We start from the raw sequence: 19,458 nt of genomic DNA, 5'->3' as shown, positions 1-19,458 counted from the left end.
TTAGTAAAAGATATGGAGCTGAGAGCTCCGTGTAAAGCAACAAACCCTGTTGAGCTTCACAACAATCGGCACAACTTGCAAGCATCTCTGTAGCTTAGCAACAGCCGAAGCTACACCCTTGCACAGCAACAAATGGAGTAAAAAAAAAAGTAATAAAAGTTACTTGAACCTACTCCTGAATTTTGCCGGTTAACCGACATTTCCAGTTATTTAGGGGCCGGTTAATCGAAAGTTTCCTGTAGATTGTTAATGAAGCCTATCACACGCACAAAACTGTTTCATTGTTGCATGTGCCCTTGTTGCGGACCCTATGGCAGTCCAGAAGCAGGTGGGTGTACGCTGATCTAACAGGTTTTATTTTTAAGAAGCTTGAGGGTGGGATAAGGGTTTATCAATATCATTGAAACGAAACCTTAGAAACGAGTTCTGGGTCATATCCAATCACGAACCTGTCCTTTTTCACTCTCTGATCCTGATCTGCTGTGCATTTCAAACAACTGATTCTAAAACCATATAACAGGAGGGTATAAATTACTGTTGGTGATATTAAATGATGAACACTTGCATGACATTCCTCTGTCTGTTATTTTAATGGCAGTATTGGCCCATTTAAAATAAACCAGTTTAAACAATAGACAAAGAAATGCATTAAAAGCTCAACCAGTATTTTCGGCAGCAGTAATTTCTAGTTTATTTAGCTCTTTTGGCCCTTTACTTGTACTGGAAATAAGAATCATTACACACTGCAATAACATCCCAAGGCGCTTCGTAAAAATGTAATCAAATAAATATTGACACGAAGCCCAAGAAGGAGATATTCAGAGGGTGACTAAAAACTTGGTCAGAGGTAAGTTTTAAGGAGGATCTTGCAAGGGGTGGAGAGGTTTAGGGAGGGATTTCTTAATCTTACCTATATCATTTTATTTTTTTTAGACTTTGGACATGGCCAACACTGGCAAGGCAAATTTATTGCCAATTGGACCATTGCTGCCTCTTTAGCTAGGCCACTTCAGTAGGTAATAAAAGTCAACCAACTGGAGATTTCCTTCCATAAAGGACATCAATGAACCATTTGGTTTTGTGCAAAAATCTGGCAATTTTACTTCTGGTGCCAACCAAATTTATGGTGGGATTTGAGCTCGCATCCTCTGGGTTGCAAGACTAATAACATAACCACAACACTACCATAGCTGTGAATATTTAATATCATATACTTCTAGAAGGCCCTCGCTCTGTCACTTCCTTTGAAGGTTAAAGAGCACCATTTTCTCCAGTCTTCCCTCGTAACTTAATCCTTTGGCATAAATGCGAACTGTAATTCTCAAAGTCATCTACTTATCTTGATTAAATATTGGGAAGACCGAAGCCATTTTCTTCGGTCTCCGCAACAAGCTCCGTTCCCTTGCCCTAGCATCTGTCTGCGGCTGAACCAGACCGATCGCAACCTTGGTGTCATATTTGACCCTGAAATGAGCTGCCGACCACATATCCTCGCCATAACTAAGACCGCTTATTTCCACCTCCGTAACATTGCCCGAATCCGTCCCTACCTCAGCTCATCTGCTGCTGAAACCCTCATCCATTGCCTTTGTTACCTATAGACTTGACTATTCCAACGCACTCCTGGCTGGCTTCACGCAGCCTACCCTACGTAAACTTGAGGCCATCCAAACCTCTGCTGCCCATGCCCTAACTCGCACCAAGTCCCGTTTACCATCACCCCTATGCGCGCTGGCCTACATTGGTTCCTGGTTAAGCAAAGCCTTGATTTTTAAAAATTCTCATCCTTGTTTTCAAAACTCTACATGACCTCGCCCCTCCCTATCTCTGTAATCTCCTCCAGCCCCACAACCACCCCCCCCCCCGCCTCCCCCCGAGATATCTGCGCTCCTCTAATTCTGGCCTCTTGAGCATCCCTGATTTTAATTGCTCAACCATTGATGGCCGTGCCTTCAGCTGCCTAGGCCCTAAGCTTTGAAATTCCCTCCCTAAACCTCTCCATCTCTCTACCTCTCTTTCCTCCTTTTAAAACAGTCCTTAAAACCTACCTCTTTGATCAATCTTTTGGTCATCTGCCCTAATTTCTCCTTACGTGGCTCGGTGTCAAATTTTGTTTTCTAACACTCCTGTGAAGCGCCTTGGGACGTTTTACTACATTAAAGGCGCTATATAGATACAAGTTGTTGTAACGCTTTTCTGACTGACGTTCTTGTGCCACCAACAGTACCAGAAAATGTCTTGTTCTGTAGCTTCCACTCCCACCCTCAAACCAATCTAATTTGTTCTACCAACCATTTAGTCCTGCCTCTGATCAATCTCATTGGCCCCGATAGGCTCCATTGCTGCCCTCCAACTATATATGATTGTTTCTGACAGCTTTGAATCCCACCTTCCAACTGATCTGATTGGTTGTTACAACCTTCGTTGAAAAATTATATTGACACATTTCCTAGAAGTCCCTGTCCTAATTCCTGAAAGACTATATTGGGTATCCAAAAGAAAGCTGCTTTCATTGAAGAAAGTGTTACTAATATATAGCGAAGCTAGGAAACATTTCTACATGCAAAGGGTGGTAGAAGTTTGGAACTCTCTTCTGCAATCGGCAGTTGATGCTAGATCAGTTGTTAATTTTAAATCTGAGATTGATAGATTTTTGTTAACCAAAGGTATTAAGGGACATAGGGCAAAGGCAGGTATATGGAGTTTGGTCACAGATCAGCCATGATCCCATTGAATGGCGGATCTGGCTCGAGGGGATAAATGGCCTACTCCTTCCAAACCCACGATCTCTACCACCTAGAAGGACATGGGCAGCAGGCGCATGGGAATACCACCACCTCCAAGTTCCCTCCAAGTCTCACACCATCCTGACTTGGAAGTATATCACCGATCCTTCATCATCGCTGGGTCAAAATCCTGGAACTCCCGACCTTACAGCACTGTGGGAGTACCTTCACCACAGTGACTGCAGCGGTTCAAGCAGGCGGCTCACCACCACCTTCTCGAGGGCAATTAGGGATGGGCAATAAATGCTGGCCTTGCCAGCGACGCCCACATCCCATGAACGAATTTTTAAAAAACTCCTATTCCTATGTTCCTAGATAATATGCTAGTGAGCCATCAAATATAGAAAAATACAGAAACCTGGTGACAGACAGAAATTGGAAGATCTTGGGAACCCATTGGAATCCCCTTATGGATTTCTAGGGTTCAGGGACCCTAGTTTGAAAACCTGTACTGTTGGCTTAAGAATTCAGAATGAATAAACTTTTTCGTGTTGGGTGTTGTCTATCCCTTACTAATGAAATAAAGTAATACCAATAGTCAAAGTACAAAGTCTACATTTTGATGAAAGGATATACTGAAAGAGTAAATATTAAGCACAGCTTCCATCCGAAGAAGCTACATGTAATCCTTCCTGTCACCTTTTAAAGCAGTGTTGCCAAATACTGTACATTAGCCACTAGCCACATGTGACGAATTGGGAATCCCGATGTCACGAATTGCATTTCTGATTAGTAAATAAAAAATAAGTAATCGACACCGTGGTTGGGCATGTGATCTCAATACTCGTATTTGCATGGCGTATGCTTAACTTTTTTTGTGTTTGTTGGTAAAATAGTAATACAAAATTGTGTGAGTATTTGTTGATCATTGTGAGTGCTTTACTTCCTTAGTTACTGGCAAGTAGTAGATGTTTAATAAATGTGCACGTGAAGTACATTTATCTGTGTTATGTGAGTGTATGTAAGGTGTTTGTATGTAAGGTGAGTGTATGTAAGGTGTTTTCTACTAACAATGTGCAGGTTAGGTTGATTGGCTATGATAAATTGACCCTTAGTGTTAGGGGGATTAAAATATGTGGGGTTACGGGGATAGGGTGGGATATGTGTTGGTGTAGGGGTTACGGGGATCGGGTGGGATATGTGTCAGTGCAGGCTCGATGGGCCGAAATGGCCTCTATCTGCACTGTGGGGTTTCTGTGATTCTGTGAACATGATTATATGTGGTGGTTGCCATGGCCACGCGCATGGCTAGTCACCAACTTCTATTGGTCAGCATGCTTTAAGGCATAACTTGCCATCTTGTACTGTCCTTACTACAGTGTCATTCAAGACTGTCATTTATATCCTTTTGCCTGGTAGATCACGAGTTCACAAGGCTGTCATCACTTCCTGTCTTGCTGTCCTCCTTCTCCAACTAACTACAAGTGTCTTGTTTAAGGGTCATTAAATTTCTTGTCAGCTAGTTTACAGTGAAATAAGAGACTTGAGTTCTGCACCAAGCACCATATTCTCATAGTCCAAGTACTTGGTGATGGATATGATCTTTATATTTCTGTTGCATTTTCCCACTTGTTCTTGGCACTTGGGTGATGCTGACGACGTTCCATTTATTACCCATCTCTTGTTGCCCTGGGAAGGTGCTGGTGGGATTTCTCTTTCAATCCTTATGCTACTATTGCAGTTATATCTGAAAGATGCCTGTTTTATACTTGGAGTTAAGTTGGAGACATAAAATATATATTTTAAGAATTTCATGTATACCTGCAGAAGTTGTTGAGAACATAAGAAATAGGAGCAGGAGTAGGCCATACAGCCCCTTGAGCTTGCTCCGCCATTCAATAAGATCATGGCTGATCTTCTACATCAAATCCACTTTACCACCCTTTCCCTTGATTTCCTTAGTGTCCAAAAATCTGTCGATCTCTGTCTTGAATATATTCAAAGACTGAGCCTCCACAGCCCTCTGGGGGTAGAGAGTTCCAAAGATTCACAACTCTGAGTGAAGAAATGTCTCCTCATCTCAGTCCTAAATGGCCGATCCCTTATCCTGAGACTGACCCCTAGTTCTAGACTCTCCAACCAGGGGAAGCAGCCTCTCGGCATCTACCCTGTCAAGCCCGCTAAGAATTTTCTAACTGTGGAGATTATTCTGTTTTCTTGGAGACACTTTACAGAGTTGTATTTTTATTTTAAAAAGCCACATTAGTGCAATACCTCCTAGTTGCTGTCAGAACAACTATAACATGACTTGTTTTTTAAAAAAATATTATTATTCCTAAAACGTGTGCTACTACACAACATGGACTACAATGCAATATGTATGACACAGCTGCATGCTCTACTACTCAATATGTACCACTAACTGCGGCAACTACTCCATAACTACTACAAGTGTACTACTGCGTACCTATTGATACACAGTATGTACTACACAGTTACACATTCTACGATGCAACCTTTGCTACTCGACATGTACTCTACGTACAGCTGCGCAACGTGCAAGTACAATGCAACATATACAGGAAACTTTCGTTTAGGTTAAATGTCCGGAAAGCTCTAGCCACCGGTAAAATTCAGGAGTCGGTTCAGATAAGTTTTTTTACTTCTCGTTGCTTTTTTTCTCCAGTCGTGGCTCTGCAAGGTCTAGCTGAAGCTGTTGCTTAGCTACAGAGATGCTTGCAAGCTACGCCGACTATTTTGAAGCTGTTGCTAAGCAACAGGGTTTGTTGCTTCACACGGAGCTCAGAAGCTCCGTATGTTTTAACATTAGCGCTGGTTTCTCCGGCAGTTTTGATGGGACGGCAACAGCTCGGTCCCGTCGGTGCCGGATACCAGAAAGTTTCCTGTACTAATTTTCAACTAGCACTACTACAAATTCTAATGCAAAATGTGTACCTACACAACATCTACACAGATATTACAAAACATACTGTGACACAATATCTATATGTACCACACAGCTACTACAATGCACCATTAACTACACCTACTACTGTCTAACTGCATCGCAACATGTGCTATATGAAATACAATTTTAGATATGTACGTACAATTGTATACAACAACAACTTGCATTTATATAGCGCCTTTTACATAGTAAAACATCGGCAGGCGCTTCACAGGAGTGATATCAAACAAAATTTTGACATCGAGCCACATAAGGCGATATTAGGACAGATGACCTAAAGCTTGGTCAGAGAGGTAGGTTTTAAGGAGCATCTTAAGAGGGGAGAGAGATTGTGGAGGGGTTTAGGGAGGGTATTGCAAAGCTTAGGTTCTAGGCAGCTGAAGGCACGGTCGCCAGTGGTGGAGCGATGAAATAGGGGATGCACAAGAGGCCAGATACATAGATATAATTAGATATAGATAGATATATAATTAGATAGATAGGTAGATTTAGATAGATAGATATATATTCTCTTGCTAACAGATTTATTTAATTTGACTTCATCTTGCATATGATTAAAGATTAAAGACTATCTTGTACACAGTGGTTCCCACTACAGGTGAGCCGAGATCTGTAGTGAAATAAATTTCCTTCTAGTTGCATCTGTTCAGTTCTTCTCCTGCCACCTAGTGGAGACAATGTGCTATTAACAGAAACAGGAAATATATTCAAAGTACTTGGCACAACTTTAGGAAATGTCTTGTTAAGTTTTTTTTTAAGTCTTCATGCCAAATGTGCCAGTGAAATGCTTTTAAAATTTGGCTAGAAGATAGAAAACATAGTGGTTTGCATATGAATTGATGAAAAATGTATAGTATTTGTAACCATCCTTTAAAACAAGTTGAATTCCTTGAAGAATCTTTTTTTTTGTATCCCAAAATAATTTTGAAGGCCATTAGTGGAGATACTGAATGATTGATTAATTATTTTCATGCATTGATTCATTTCATTAAAAGCAGTGGTATCCTCCTGAGAATTATAGCTCGTATGTCCACTTTAAAAAGAAGCAGTTTAGTGGAATCTTGTTAATACAAAACTCCCCACACTAGCAAACGCCTGTCCTGGTTTGAGTTCCATAATAATCCGTAAAGATTCTCAAGTCATAAGATAAAGTCACTGATAATTAGCAGTTCATTACGATGTTTATAAAGAAGTTTGAGGGTAGTTTCATTTTTGATTAGCATGTAACCTGAGAGTTTCTAGAATATCACAGAAATTGTCCTGTAGTGATGAAGTGTCCACCAGGTTTCTCGCAGGGATTTGGAATAAATTCTGTAAGACCCTCCTATGAAATGCTTACAGGATGTTTACAATACTACACAATGTACTTCTGCTTAGTTTTACAGCTTGACTTGAGCTGCTGACAGTGATCCAATTTTATTTTGTTTTGGATATACTATAATGGTCAATCAGAGTACATAATCTCATGACAAATTATCTGCACTAGTTACAAAGAAAGTCTGGATATGGGTCATTGGCAATTATTCTTGTGTTTAAAGAAAGCTGAGTGAATGATGATAGAGGTCACAATTCCTGATGGCTATTAAGGACTATATTTGAAACCAGTTCCTTTCGGTCTTGGAGATATGAGGACATTTTTCCTTGTTAAAACAGAGACCATTTGAAAGGTTCTGTGAAAACATTTCCAGACCAGAAATATTACTTAAACTTGGAATTGAGGCTGTGTTGTCAGGTTCGTGTAATCAGTACTGTAACTGATAGATGCACTAAAAATTATCATTGACATGCAAAAGACAATGCTACATTATAAACCAGACCTTGGTTCACCAAACCGTGCTGCTTAGTAAGAAAATCATTTAACATTTGTAATTGATGGGATTTTTCTGTGCAGGTCAGTAAAGATGTGCAGCAACACTTCCTGGTCTCCTACAACGAGAATTGTTGGAACTGGCTGAAAAGGAATTGTCTTGGCAGAACTGGAGGAGATTATTGCATGTGTGGAGCAAGTCATGCCAAAGGTAAATTTCTCAGTTACTATTATAGACATTTTTGTATTTTACAAAAATACATATAATGTTCTTGAAAGAACTTGTTTAATATTCAATTAAAGTAGTTTTGTTTTGAGTTGTAAATAACTGGAAAGACCTGCTCCAAGAATTCAGGCATCCCACTAGTTCTTCTATAAGCTTTTTGACAGCATAGGTTTGTCAGTAAAGACGTCAACAGTCTGCTAGATGTACGAGTGTGAATGTCTGCCTCTTCAAGCTGCCACCCCTAGTGCCGGTATTACCTGTGGATGGCACCCCTGCCGACATCACCAACCAGCTATCCAACAGAAACAAATTATAAATCCTTTTGTGACTCCTTGTCAGTCAGGCATTACTTCTAGTGCTGGGTGATTCTGTTCCATTTTATTCAATTTATTGAGGGTCTTCACTGCATTTTGAGAATGTGGTGTATCTCTTTCACACACCACAAAGGAGAATTGAAAGTGAAAACCCAGAGAAGTTGGTTATTAAACGTTCGATATTTAATTTCTTTACGTGGGGCAGATTGAAATCTCTGTGTTTTTCCCTGTGCAGGTCTCGTTGGGCCATGCATCTCCTGTGACTGAGAGAGAAGGCGTGCAATTGGCTCCCTGGCCTCCGCTGATTCCATTTATAAGTGGTTGTTCAGAAGTGTAGCGCAGTGGCCTGGCAACATTCTCTGCCTCTTTTGGTAGATGCCAAGTGCAGGTCAAATACTTGACCACAGAGTTATGACAGAGATCGGGATAATTGTGCAGGGGTGAATTTGAACCTGTGTCCCTCCACTTCATGACGCCTCCACTACGCTGTAAGTTTTACCATCATCCTCTCACTACATTGTAATTAATACTAAAAATATTTTGTTAACTTAAGCACACATTCACTTACACTGAGGCTTTGCATTTTCCTTGATAAAGGCACAGATTCAGTTACAGCGATTCACGCCAGCGACCATGGAATGGTAGGCAGTATAGAACCACTAAGAATTACCTGGAATCTCCACTCTCCACAGCAATCATGTGCAGCACATTCTTAGAAGAATACTCCAGGATAAGGTCCCATAATGGCCTTAGATATAGAGTTGTACTTTGTAGCCAAGTACCAAAAGGTAAGGCCACTGTAGACTTATCATGGAATATTCCTTTAAAATTGCAGCAGCCATCAGTAACAAGGTGACCATACATGTTGTACCCATTGTTAAAGGTTCCGAAAAGAGAGTATGGGCCAAGCTCCAAAAGAAAAAAGACTTGCATTTACATAGCGCTTTTCAAGTCCTCAGGACGTCTCGAAGCGCTTTACAACCAATGGGGCAGCCAAATTGCGCGCAGCAAGCTCCCACAAGCAGCAATGTGATAATGACCAGATAATCTATTTTTTTATGTTGGTTGAGGGATAAATATTGGCCAGGACACTGGGGAGAACTCCTCCTGCTCTTCTTTGAATGGTGCCGTGGAATCTTTTACGTCCACCTGAGAGGGCAGGCAGGGCCTAGGTTTAACGTCTCATCCTAAAGACAGCACCTCCGACAGTGCAGCACTCCTTCAATACTGCACTGGACTGTCAGCCTAGATTTTTGTGTTCCAGTCTCAAGTGGGGATTGAACCCACAACCTTCTGACACGGCTGGTGCATAAAATGATGTAACAAAACTTAATGGAATCCAAGAAAATGATGGCATTATTGTATAAGTCAGCTGGCTGGGTCATGAAATATTGTTGTGCCCAATAAAAGGATGTGTTGATCTGTGAACTTTATTTGGGATCAGTTATTAATAAACCTTATGACCTGCAGAGCAGATGATCAGAGATATAGTTAAATTAGTTCAGGAAAAGGAAATTGTACAACATTACATATGCAATCTGGTGCTTTGTGAGGAGATGTAATGAGTTCATTTGCATGCACTCTAGTCTCATTAAACATGATTCATTGTTTATTAGCTGTTTGCAGCATGCCAAAATCTTTCTTCCTCCCATGTGTCTTTTTACTTCATTAATGTATTTCTCCCTCGCCCCTTTTTGTTTAGGTTCCACAATGCCACGTCCCTTCCCCTGACTGAGAAGGGGAGGTAGGTGACCTGATTGTAGAAACCTGCCATTGTTACTCTGTTACCGTCAAAGGATGTATTGGATTACTGTGGGTTGACTCTCTAGGTTCCCTCCAGAATCTACCTTTGTGCAAGCTCACGTCTGCTCAGTGTCTCCTGTGTTTCTCAGCTACAATTGCAAACACATCATTGGGATGACCCTACATGCTCTCGATACTTAGATCGATATATACAGCATGTTCAGCTATTGATCACCTCTCTCCTTTAAGTTGCATTGAATAATTATGAATAATTCTATCTATCAATTAATGTTAAAATTTTTGCATATAGTGTGCGTCATCACCAACTTCTTGTAACACTTTTCTGTAACGCTTCATTGTACTTCCTGTAATGGTTCTTTGTAGCATCCCACAATCACACGTGATCCCAGTCCGCTTTTGTCTAACCAGGCAGATTTATTCTACCACTCCTAACTGGCTCATTCTTCTCATCTGATTGACTCCCAGCCAAAGTTCCCTGTAACTTTGTATTCGGGCCGCGCGGCATTCAAAATATCGCACATGCGTGCTTTTCTCGATTTAAAAGCTGGCTGCACGGGTGCGCTGCACAGCTTACAGGGAACATTGCTCCCAGCCCTGACTTTCACTTCCTTAACAATGGCAGCAGACCACAGATGAGTAAGTTAAAACAACAACAACTTGCATTTATATAGCGCCTTTAATGTAGTAAAACGTCCCAAAGTGCTTCATTTAAGAGCATTACCAAACAAAATTTGACACTGAGCAACATAATTAGGATAGATATTAGGACAGGTGACCAAACGCTTGGTCAAAGCTGTAGGTTTTAAGGAGTGTCTTAAAGGAGGACATAAAGGTAGAGAGGTGAAGAGGCTTAGGGCCCAGGCAGCTGAAGGCACGGCCGCCAATGGTGGAGCAATTCAAATCGGGGCTGCGCAAGAAGCCAGAATTGGAGGAGCGCAGAGATCTCAGAGGGTTGTAGGGCTGGAGGAGGTTACAGAGATCGGGAGGGGCGAGGCCATGGAGGGATTTGAAAACAAGGAGGAGAATTTTTAAATGGAGAGGTGACCGGACAGGGAAGCAATGTAGGTCAGCGAGCACAGGGCTGATGAGTGAACTGCCAGAAGATTATTGGAACAGTCAAGTCTAGAGGTAACCAAGGCACAGATGAGGATTTCAGCAGCAGATGAGCTGAGGCAGGGACGGAGATGGACGAAGTTACAGAGGTGGAAGTAAGCGGTCTTGGTGATGGAGTAGATATGTGGTCAGAAGCTCAGCTTGGGGTCAGATAAAACGCTAACATTGCGAACGACCTGGTTCCGCCTCAGACAGTGGCCAGGGAGAGGGATGGAGTCGGTGGCTAGGGAACGGAGTTTGTAGCGGGGACCGAAGACAATGGCTTCGGTCTTCCCAATATTTAGTTGGAGGAAGTTTTTGCTCATCCAGGACTAGGTGTCGGACAAGCAATGTAACAAATCACAGATGATGGGGGCGGGGGGTGGGTGGGTGCAGGGAAGATCAAGGGAGCTGGTGGTGAGGTAGGTGCTGAGTGTTGTCAGCTTACATGTGAATCCTGACATGTCAAGAAGTAGAATCAGTTTGGGTGGAGCTAAGAAACAGTAAGGGGCAGAAAACATTGATGGGAGTTGTTTATAGGCCCCCAAACACTAGTTGTAATGTAGGGTAGAGTATAAATCAGGAAATTAGAGGTGCATGTAACAAGGGTAATACAGTAATCATGGGGGACTTTCATCTACATATAGACTGGGCAAACCAAATTTGCAGTAATAGTGTGAAGGACAAATTCATGGAATGTGTACAAGATAGTTTTCTAGATCAGCGTGTTGAGGAACCAACTCAGGAACAGGCTATTTTAGATCTAGTATTGTGCAATGAGAAAGGGTGAATTAATAATCTTGTAGTAAAGGGGCCTTCAGGGAAAAGTGATCATAATATGATAGAATTTTATATTGAGTTTGAAAGTGATTTAGTTAAATCCAAAACAAGCGCCTTGAATCTAAACAAAGCAAACTACGTAGGTATGAGGGGCGAGTTGGCTACGGTAGATTGGGAAACTACATTAAAAGGTATGATGATAGAGAAGCAACAGCTAGCATTTAAAGAATTAATACATAATTTACAACAAATATACATTTCTTTAAGGCACAAAAACCCCACAGGAAAAGTGGTCCAACCGTGGCTAACAAGAGAAGTTAACGATAGTATTAGATCAAAGGAAGAGGGTAAAATGTTGCCAAAAAGTGTAGTAAGCCTGAGGATTTTAGAATTCAGCAAAGGAGGACCAAGAAATTGATAGAGAGAGAAAATAGAATGAGAGTAAACTAGCAAGAGACATAAAAACAGACTGTAAAAGCTTCTATAGGTACGTAAAAAGGAAAAGATTAGCGAAAAGTAAATGTGGGTCCCTAACAGGCTGAGACAGGAGAAATTATAATGGGAATAAGGAAATGGCAGAGAAATTAAACAAATACTCTGGGCTGGATTTTGTCAGTGGGAAGCTTTTGGAGGCGGGACTGCTGCTTGCCAGCTTTCAATCCTGCCTCCATCAGCTTCTGGCCAACCAGCAGGATTTTCCCCTGACTGACTGACCAGCAGGCTCAGCAGGCCAATTAGGGGGAAGTCAGTGACTGACAGAGCACATCAACATCTGATGTGCCATCTGCCAAGATTTCTTGAAAGAAGAAATGTCAGCGTTTGACAGCTCTGTGAAGCTGTCAAACACTAACATTCTGTGTAGTTTGAAGAGTCCTTGTGTTCAGGACTCATCAAACCTTTCAATTTTGCAGAAATCACCTGGCTGTTGGTTCGGAGGATCCAACAGCCAGTCTGTGAAATCTACAATGAAGATGTCGGGACTCCAGATCCACAGCGGCTGAAGGCTGTAGGTAGAAACAAAGGTAAGTGAATATTTTCTAATACTTAACACTCAACTTACATACATACCACTCCACATTTGCACCCATCACTCACCTCTACATCGCACTTTCAGACCCCTCCGACCCCCGCAGACCTCCTTCTCGTCTCCTACACCCTGGCGGGGTTCTCCGAGGTCGGGAAGCCTGCACTTCGGAACTAAAAATAGGGATAATCATATTTTCTGCCTGTTAACTACCTGTTAACAGGCAGTTAATAGGCTTTCATCCCTTTCCAGCCTCGAGGAGACGGGACCCGGGGCAGGACAGCTTCCCGCCTCCTGGCAAGAAGGCATGGAGGCGGGATGGGGGCGGGTTTGCCAGCCGCCCCCAAATCCTGCAACTTTACCGGCAGTCCCGCCTCCATACCAACCTCCTGGGAGCTGACAAAATCCAGCCCTTTGTGTCTGTCTTCACGGAAGAAGATGCAAAAAACTTCCCGGAAATAGTGGAGACCCAAGGGTCTAGCGAGAATGAGGAACTGAAAGAAATTAGTATTAATGAAAAAAAATAATACTGGAGAAATGAATGGGACTGAAAGCCGATAAATCCCATGGATCTGATGGCCTACATCCTAGGGTTTTGAAATAAGTGGCTATAGAGATAGTGGTTGCATTGGTTGTCATTTTCCAAAATTCCATAGATTCTAAAATGGTTCCCACGGATTGGAAGGTAGCAAGTGTATCCCCACTATTAAGAAAGGAGGGAAGAGAGAAAATGGGGAACTACAGACCAGTTAGTTCCATTACCTCAGTAGTATGAAAAATGCTAGAATCTATTATTAAGGACGTGGTAACAGGGCACTTAGAAAATAATAATAGGATTGGGCAGAGTCAACACGGATTTATGAAAGGGAAATCATGTTTGATGAATCTGTTTGAGTTTTTTGAGGTTGTAACTAGCAGAATAGATGAGGGGGAACCAGTAGATGTGGTGTATTTGGATTTTCAGAAGGCATTTGATAAGGTGCTACACAAGAGGTTATTAAACAAAATTAGGGCTCATGGGATTGGGGGTAATATACTAGCATGGATTGAGGATTGGTTGACGGACAGAAAACAGAGAGTAGGAATAAATGGGTCATTTTTGGGTTGGCAGGCTGCAACTAGTGGAGTGCCGCAAGGATCAGTGCTTGGGCCTCAGCTAATCACAATCTATATCAATGATTTGGATGAGGGGACCAAATGTAATGTATCCAAGTTTGCTGATGCTACAAAGCTAGGTGGGAATGTAAGTTGTGAGGAGGATGCAAAGAGGCTTCAAAGGGATATAGACAAGCTAAGTGAATGGGCAAGAACGTGGCAAATGGAATATAATGTGGAGAAATGTGAAGTTATCCACTTTGGTAGGAAAAATAGAAAAGCAGAGTATTTTTTAAATGGTGAGAGATTGGGAAATGTTGGTGTTCAGAGGGACCTGGGTGTCCTTGTACACGAATCACTGAAAGTTAACATGCAGATACAGCAAGCAATTAGGAAAGCAAATGGTATGTTGGCCTTTATTACAAGAGGATTTGAGCATAAGAGTAAAGCCATCTTACTGCAATTATATAGGGCACTGGTGAGACCATACCTGGCGTATTGGTCTCCTTACCTAAGGAAGGATATACTTGCCATAGAGGGAGTGCAACGAAGGTTCACCAGACTGGTTCCTGGGATGGGGAGATGGTTCCTGGGATGAGGAGATTGTCCTATGAGGAGAGATTGAGTAGACTACGCCTATATTCTCTGGAGTTTAGAAGAATGAGAGGTGATCTCATTGAAACATACAAAATTCTTACAGGGCTTGACAGGGTAGATGCAGGGAGGATGTTTCCCCTGGCTGGGGAGTCTAGAACCAGGGGTCACAGTCTCAGAATAAGGGGTCAGCCATTTAGGACTGAGATGAGGAGAAATTTCTTCACTGAGGGTGGTGAATCTTTGGAATCCTCTACCCCAGGGGCTGTAGAGGCTCAGTCATTGAGTATATTCAGGACAGAGATCGATAGATTTTTGGATATTAAGGGAATCAAGAGATATGGGGATAGTGCAGGAAAGTGGAGATGAGGTAGAAAATCAGCCACGATCTTCTTGAATGAGCGGAGCAGGCTCGAGGGGCCAAATGGCCTACTCCTGCTCCTATTTCTTATGCTCTTATGTTTTCAGATGATGGGGCTGAGGGACAGCCTGTATATGAGAAATAGGCGGGGGCCAAGGATAGATCCTTGGGGGACCCTAGAGGTAATGGTACGTGAGCAAGAAGAGGCGCCATTGCAAGTGGTTCTCTAGCTACGACTGGATACATAAGAATGGAGGAGTGGCATTGGAGGAGTATGGTGTGGTCAGTCGTGTCAAATACTACAGACAGATCGAGAAGGATGAGGAGGGATAGTTTACCATGGTCACAGTCACACATGATGTCATTTGTGACTTTGATGAGGGCCATTTCAGTGTTGTGCCAGGGGCGGAAACCTGATTGGAGGGGCTCAACGGTGGATTTGCAGGAAAGATGAGCGCGGATTTGGGAGGCGACAGCACTTTGAAGGACTTTGGAGAGGAAAGGGAGGTTGGCGATGGGGTGGTCGTTTGCAAGGTCAGAGCGGTCAGGGGTGGGTTTTTTGAGCGGGGTGATGACGGCAGATTTGAAGGGGAGGAGGACAGTACCTGAGCAGAAGGAACCGTTGATGTCGGCTAACATGGGAGCTAGGAGGGGAAGTTAGGTGTTCAGCAATTTGGTGAGAGCAGGGTCGTGGGAGCAGGAGGAGATGAGCTCAGAGAGGGCATGAAGGGAGGTAGAAGAGAAACTGGAGAAAGATGCGAGTTCAGGGTTAGGGCAGGACAGCGAGCTGAAAACAATTCAACTGGTCCAAATTAGGTATAAATGTAGAGAAGTTGAAACTTTTTAAACAATGATTCATACAATTAAGATAACTTGCACTTGCTATATCTTTCACTACCCTCTCTTTCCTACAGTTGCAAAGCAATTTCTCTTTTTCTGTCATACATACATAAACACATGCATGCAACACATGTATACAAATTCTTGATTGACTGACTGTTAATCAAACCATACCAGGGTTCTGATGACTAGCCTGACCTGTAGATGACACCAGCATTAATTTCAAGAATGTAGAGTAATTTTATGCTCTAACCTTAGAGATATACACCTACATTGTCTAATGTCTTTATAAAGCAGCACAGCCTCGAATGTACTGACTCACTAGATTCACTAGTACTGTAATAATATTGTAAAAACAGTACACTTAACGTGCATTTCCTGTCCGTCGTACTCAACCTTCTGTGTCACACTGTGAAGAAAAATATGAAGAACCAGGAGAACTCTGCAGGAATAAAACTTTCCAGAGACGGAATGCCTGCAGTCTCTTACTTGACATCCACATGAACTCTCTCAATGTTTACTTAACATTAATTTGTAGCTTTAAAGGGACACACCTTGTTTGGTCTAAAGTTCCTGAACTTAGAAATCGGCACATCCTCTGACTTAATGTGTGAAGAAAGAAAGAAAGCCAAAGATTTCATCCTGGATTCTTTTCAGCTACAAATATTTACTTACCTCCAGTTGACCTCACTAATTTATACAACTTCAGTTACCTGGATTTCCAACAGGGAGTACCTGAGCAGTGGCTTTAAAAAGACAGGCCAGCTTAACAGCTAAATATCACAACTGTGCTCCAGACTACTCATGAACAGTGTCTTCGGAGATCTGCTTGTGATTAATGAAACACTGTACTGCTGCTATCTTTGACACCATTAATGGCAATTTCCTTATATGCTATAAAATTACTCTAATGCTTGATTAATGCTTTACACATGAGTGAGTCTTAACATTGTACTCTTATCATAGAGAGGAAGGTTGTTCTGAAATTCTGTTGTAAAGCCAACGTGCTAAAGCATGTTAAAACGCAATAGGAAAAGATTCAACAAGAAAACAATAGTAAAAGTGACAATCAAGGGAAGCCAGATTGAAGTAGCCCAGTAATGAATTGATAGGATTTGTATTGTTGTCTAGAATTGCCCCCATGGTGTGTTACCAATCTTACTTAGATCGATGGAGTGTCCTAGCAGACATGCATTTCCCCCAAAAGGAAGGATAGAACCTTGAAAACCAAATCAATCCAGGTCATTCTCATGGCCTTCCTAGTAACCAATTCCTTAGTGATATTGACAATGCTCTGGGAACAAGTTACCTGCCTGTTATTTTTGAGGAGTAGTGTAAAACAGTTGGGAGTTAAAAAGGAGTGACACTATAAAACAAAGGATTTTTTTTTAAAAGGAAGCCAGAATCCTTCAAAACCTTAAACTTGCATTGAAATTTCTGGAGTCCTGTAGCTCGGGTCCTGACAGCAGAAACATAAACTCACATTTTTGTCTGCAATTCTGCCATTAGAAAAAGATCACTGGTTTTAGCGACGTAAATCTGGAGAGCTGATACATGGACATTGGACTCTCCAAAACTGAACTATAGAAGCATCAAATGTAAGAGTTGCTTAACAGTGAAACAAGTCGCTAATGCTAAATACACTGGAATACATACGTTTCTTTGAAGTCACCTTTAAAGATGCAGTTTCTTCATGAGTGTTTTTCAAACCTATTTTAGGACGATGGATGTGCCATTTGTTGAATGCAGCTGGTCAGAGTTAAATAGTGTGGATTGGAAGATTAAATTAGTATTGCAGTTTCAGCTGATTACCTTTTTGGGGCTCAGGGAAAGCAGGGAGAAATCTTGCAGCAGTCTTTTTACCTGAAAGGAACTTGCACATAAAGTTGGCAAATTTATATATTGTCTGTGGAAAGAGTGGGAGACTTAGATTTTCAAACTACATGTAGCCAGCTGCCCAAAATCTGTACCAACAGGGAATATATTTTGCTCTGTATATCAAGTTAAAGAAAAATTATTTTACTAAACTATATTGGTTTATAATAGTTTAGGTAAAAAAATCTTTAACTTTACACAGAAGAATATAATATCTCATAAATTAGCATTAAATGCTAGTACTATTTCTGCACCACATCCAAAAAGTAAGACAAGATCAGAATTTTCTCCTCTTCAAACTATAAAAAGGAAAGACTTGCATTTCTATAACTCCTTATTACATCTCAAACGCCTTAAAGCACTTTGCATACATTGAAGTGCAGTGACTGTTGTTGTGGAGGCAAACACCATAGCCATTTTGTGCACCGTATATCCCACTAACAGCAATGAGATGGATGACCAGTTGACTTATTTTTGTGGTGTTAGTTGAGGGAGGAATGTTGGCCAGGATACCAGGAGAACTTCCTGCTCTTCTTTGAATCGTGACACAGAATCTTTAACGTTCACCTGAACCAACAGAATCAACAGTGCCTTATGCCTCATCTGAAAGGTGGCACCTCTGAAAAAGCAACACTCCCTCAGTACTGGAGTGTCACCCTAGATTTGATTCCCATGGTCTTCTAAGCTGTTTTCTCAATAGAGCGGTGTTTGATGTCTTTCGTTCATTGTTTTGCAACAACTTCCATTTTGCTTGAGCAAAGTATTTTTGAAGGATAAAATACAACTAGAACAATTTTGTTTGAAGAATGAGACCTTTAGTTCTCAAAAAAAGTAGGCAGCTGTTTAGTTTCCACTGTACACTTTACTGTTTTTGTTTTTACTTCCTTTTTTATGTAGGTAGTTTCCATGTTTGTGTTTAATTTCCAACCAAAAGGGTATACAAACAATCTATAATCAAGCTTTTACCATTATCACTACGTCAGTGTAACTGTCTTAAGGGCAGAAAAGGCAGCCCTTGTTGATTTGTCTCTAATTATAATTTTCCCCTTGTGGGCAGACACCCACCTGCTCTCTGATGTCCTGGCATGGTTTTGCTCATTACAAACAAGGAATCAATTCCTAGAACTTCTGGACACAGTATATTGGCTCACAAAGTACTGTGCCGCCAGTCCAACCTTTGCTATATGTTCTTAATGAGCTAAATAGAAGCATGTTAAGGGAAGATGGCTTCTACAAAGTGTGGTATGCATGTATATAAGGACCAGTATCATACGATTTTCAATTTTAGATTTACAGATTTTTGGAATTTGTATAAAATTGCCCTTGATAGGAAATCTTTTTCTTCGTGAAAATAAAATGGGAGCCTGAACATCTTGTATCTTTGGTCATAGCTAGCCCAGGGATGGTTAATAAATGAAGGTACACAGATACAGTGATTTTCATACTGTTTAGAAATGTTAATCTTTGTATTTAATTTGACTTTTAGGCCTAAAATTTCTATACTCCTCCCATATTGCTGAAGCAGCCTTAAACTCTGGATGCAACAGGTATCTATCAACTGGAAGTGATCATAATACACAGACTGAAAACACAGGAAATACACTTGGTAGCGAGAAGGTGGGTAAAGCCCCATTTTTCTAGGGACTTGGCCTGTAAGGCTGCAATGGCAGCTGTTGCCACTGATGACCTAAGTCAAATCACAATAACAAAACAGAAGGAAGATACGCAGAAGGTTTTAGAAGCCAAATGGAAAGGGAAGGAGTCAAAGCCAAGGAGAACCCTTGAGTGCCTGATCTGCGGAGCATTCTTCAGCAGTGTTGACAAACTTAAAGTCCATTCATACTCTCACACAGGAGAGAGGCCCTACAAGTGCTCACACCCGGAGTGCACTAAAGCCTTTGTGTCCAAGTATAAACTTCTCAGGTATGGGAAGCTGAATGGGAAAAGTGCCCTAAAACCTGTTTATCAAATGTATTTAATCCTTTGAGGACG

General features: G+C 41.5%; 1 protein-coding gene across 2 annotated transcripts in view; it reads left to right on the top strand.

Moving 5' to 3' along the window:
* plagl2 (pleiomorphic adenoma gene-like 2) overlaps positions 1-19,458 on the top strand; it is a 164,122-nt gene that overhangs the window by 117,950 nt on the left and 26,714 nt on the right. The window contains exons 2-3 of one of the 2 annotated variants that reach the window (XM_086005518.1): positions 7,586-7,712; positions 18,953-19,389. In XM_086005518.1, the coding sequence (XP_085861644.1) occupies positions 19,130-19,389 (260 nt within the window). In that variant the 5' untranslated portion in view covers positions 7,586-7,712; positions 18,953-19,129. The remainder of the gene's footprint in view (positions 1-7,585; positions 7,713-18,952; positions 19,390-19,458) is intronic. The other variant, XM_086005517.1, reaches the window with a different exon arrangement.

The sequence above is a fragment of the Somniosus microcephalus genome, chromosome 13 (genome assembly GCF_052327205.1).
Source record: "Somniosus microcephalus isolate GS21.2 chromosome 13, FLI_Smic_1.0, whole genome shotgun sequence".
In the NCBI taxonomy this organism is placed as follows: Eukaryota; Metazoa; Chordata; class Chondrichthyes; order Squaliformes; family Somniosidae; genus Somniosus; species Somniosus microcephalus.
Note: the sequence above shows the minus strand (reverse complement) of the source record. Positions and strands in the feature narration are given on the sequence as shown.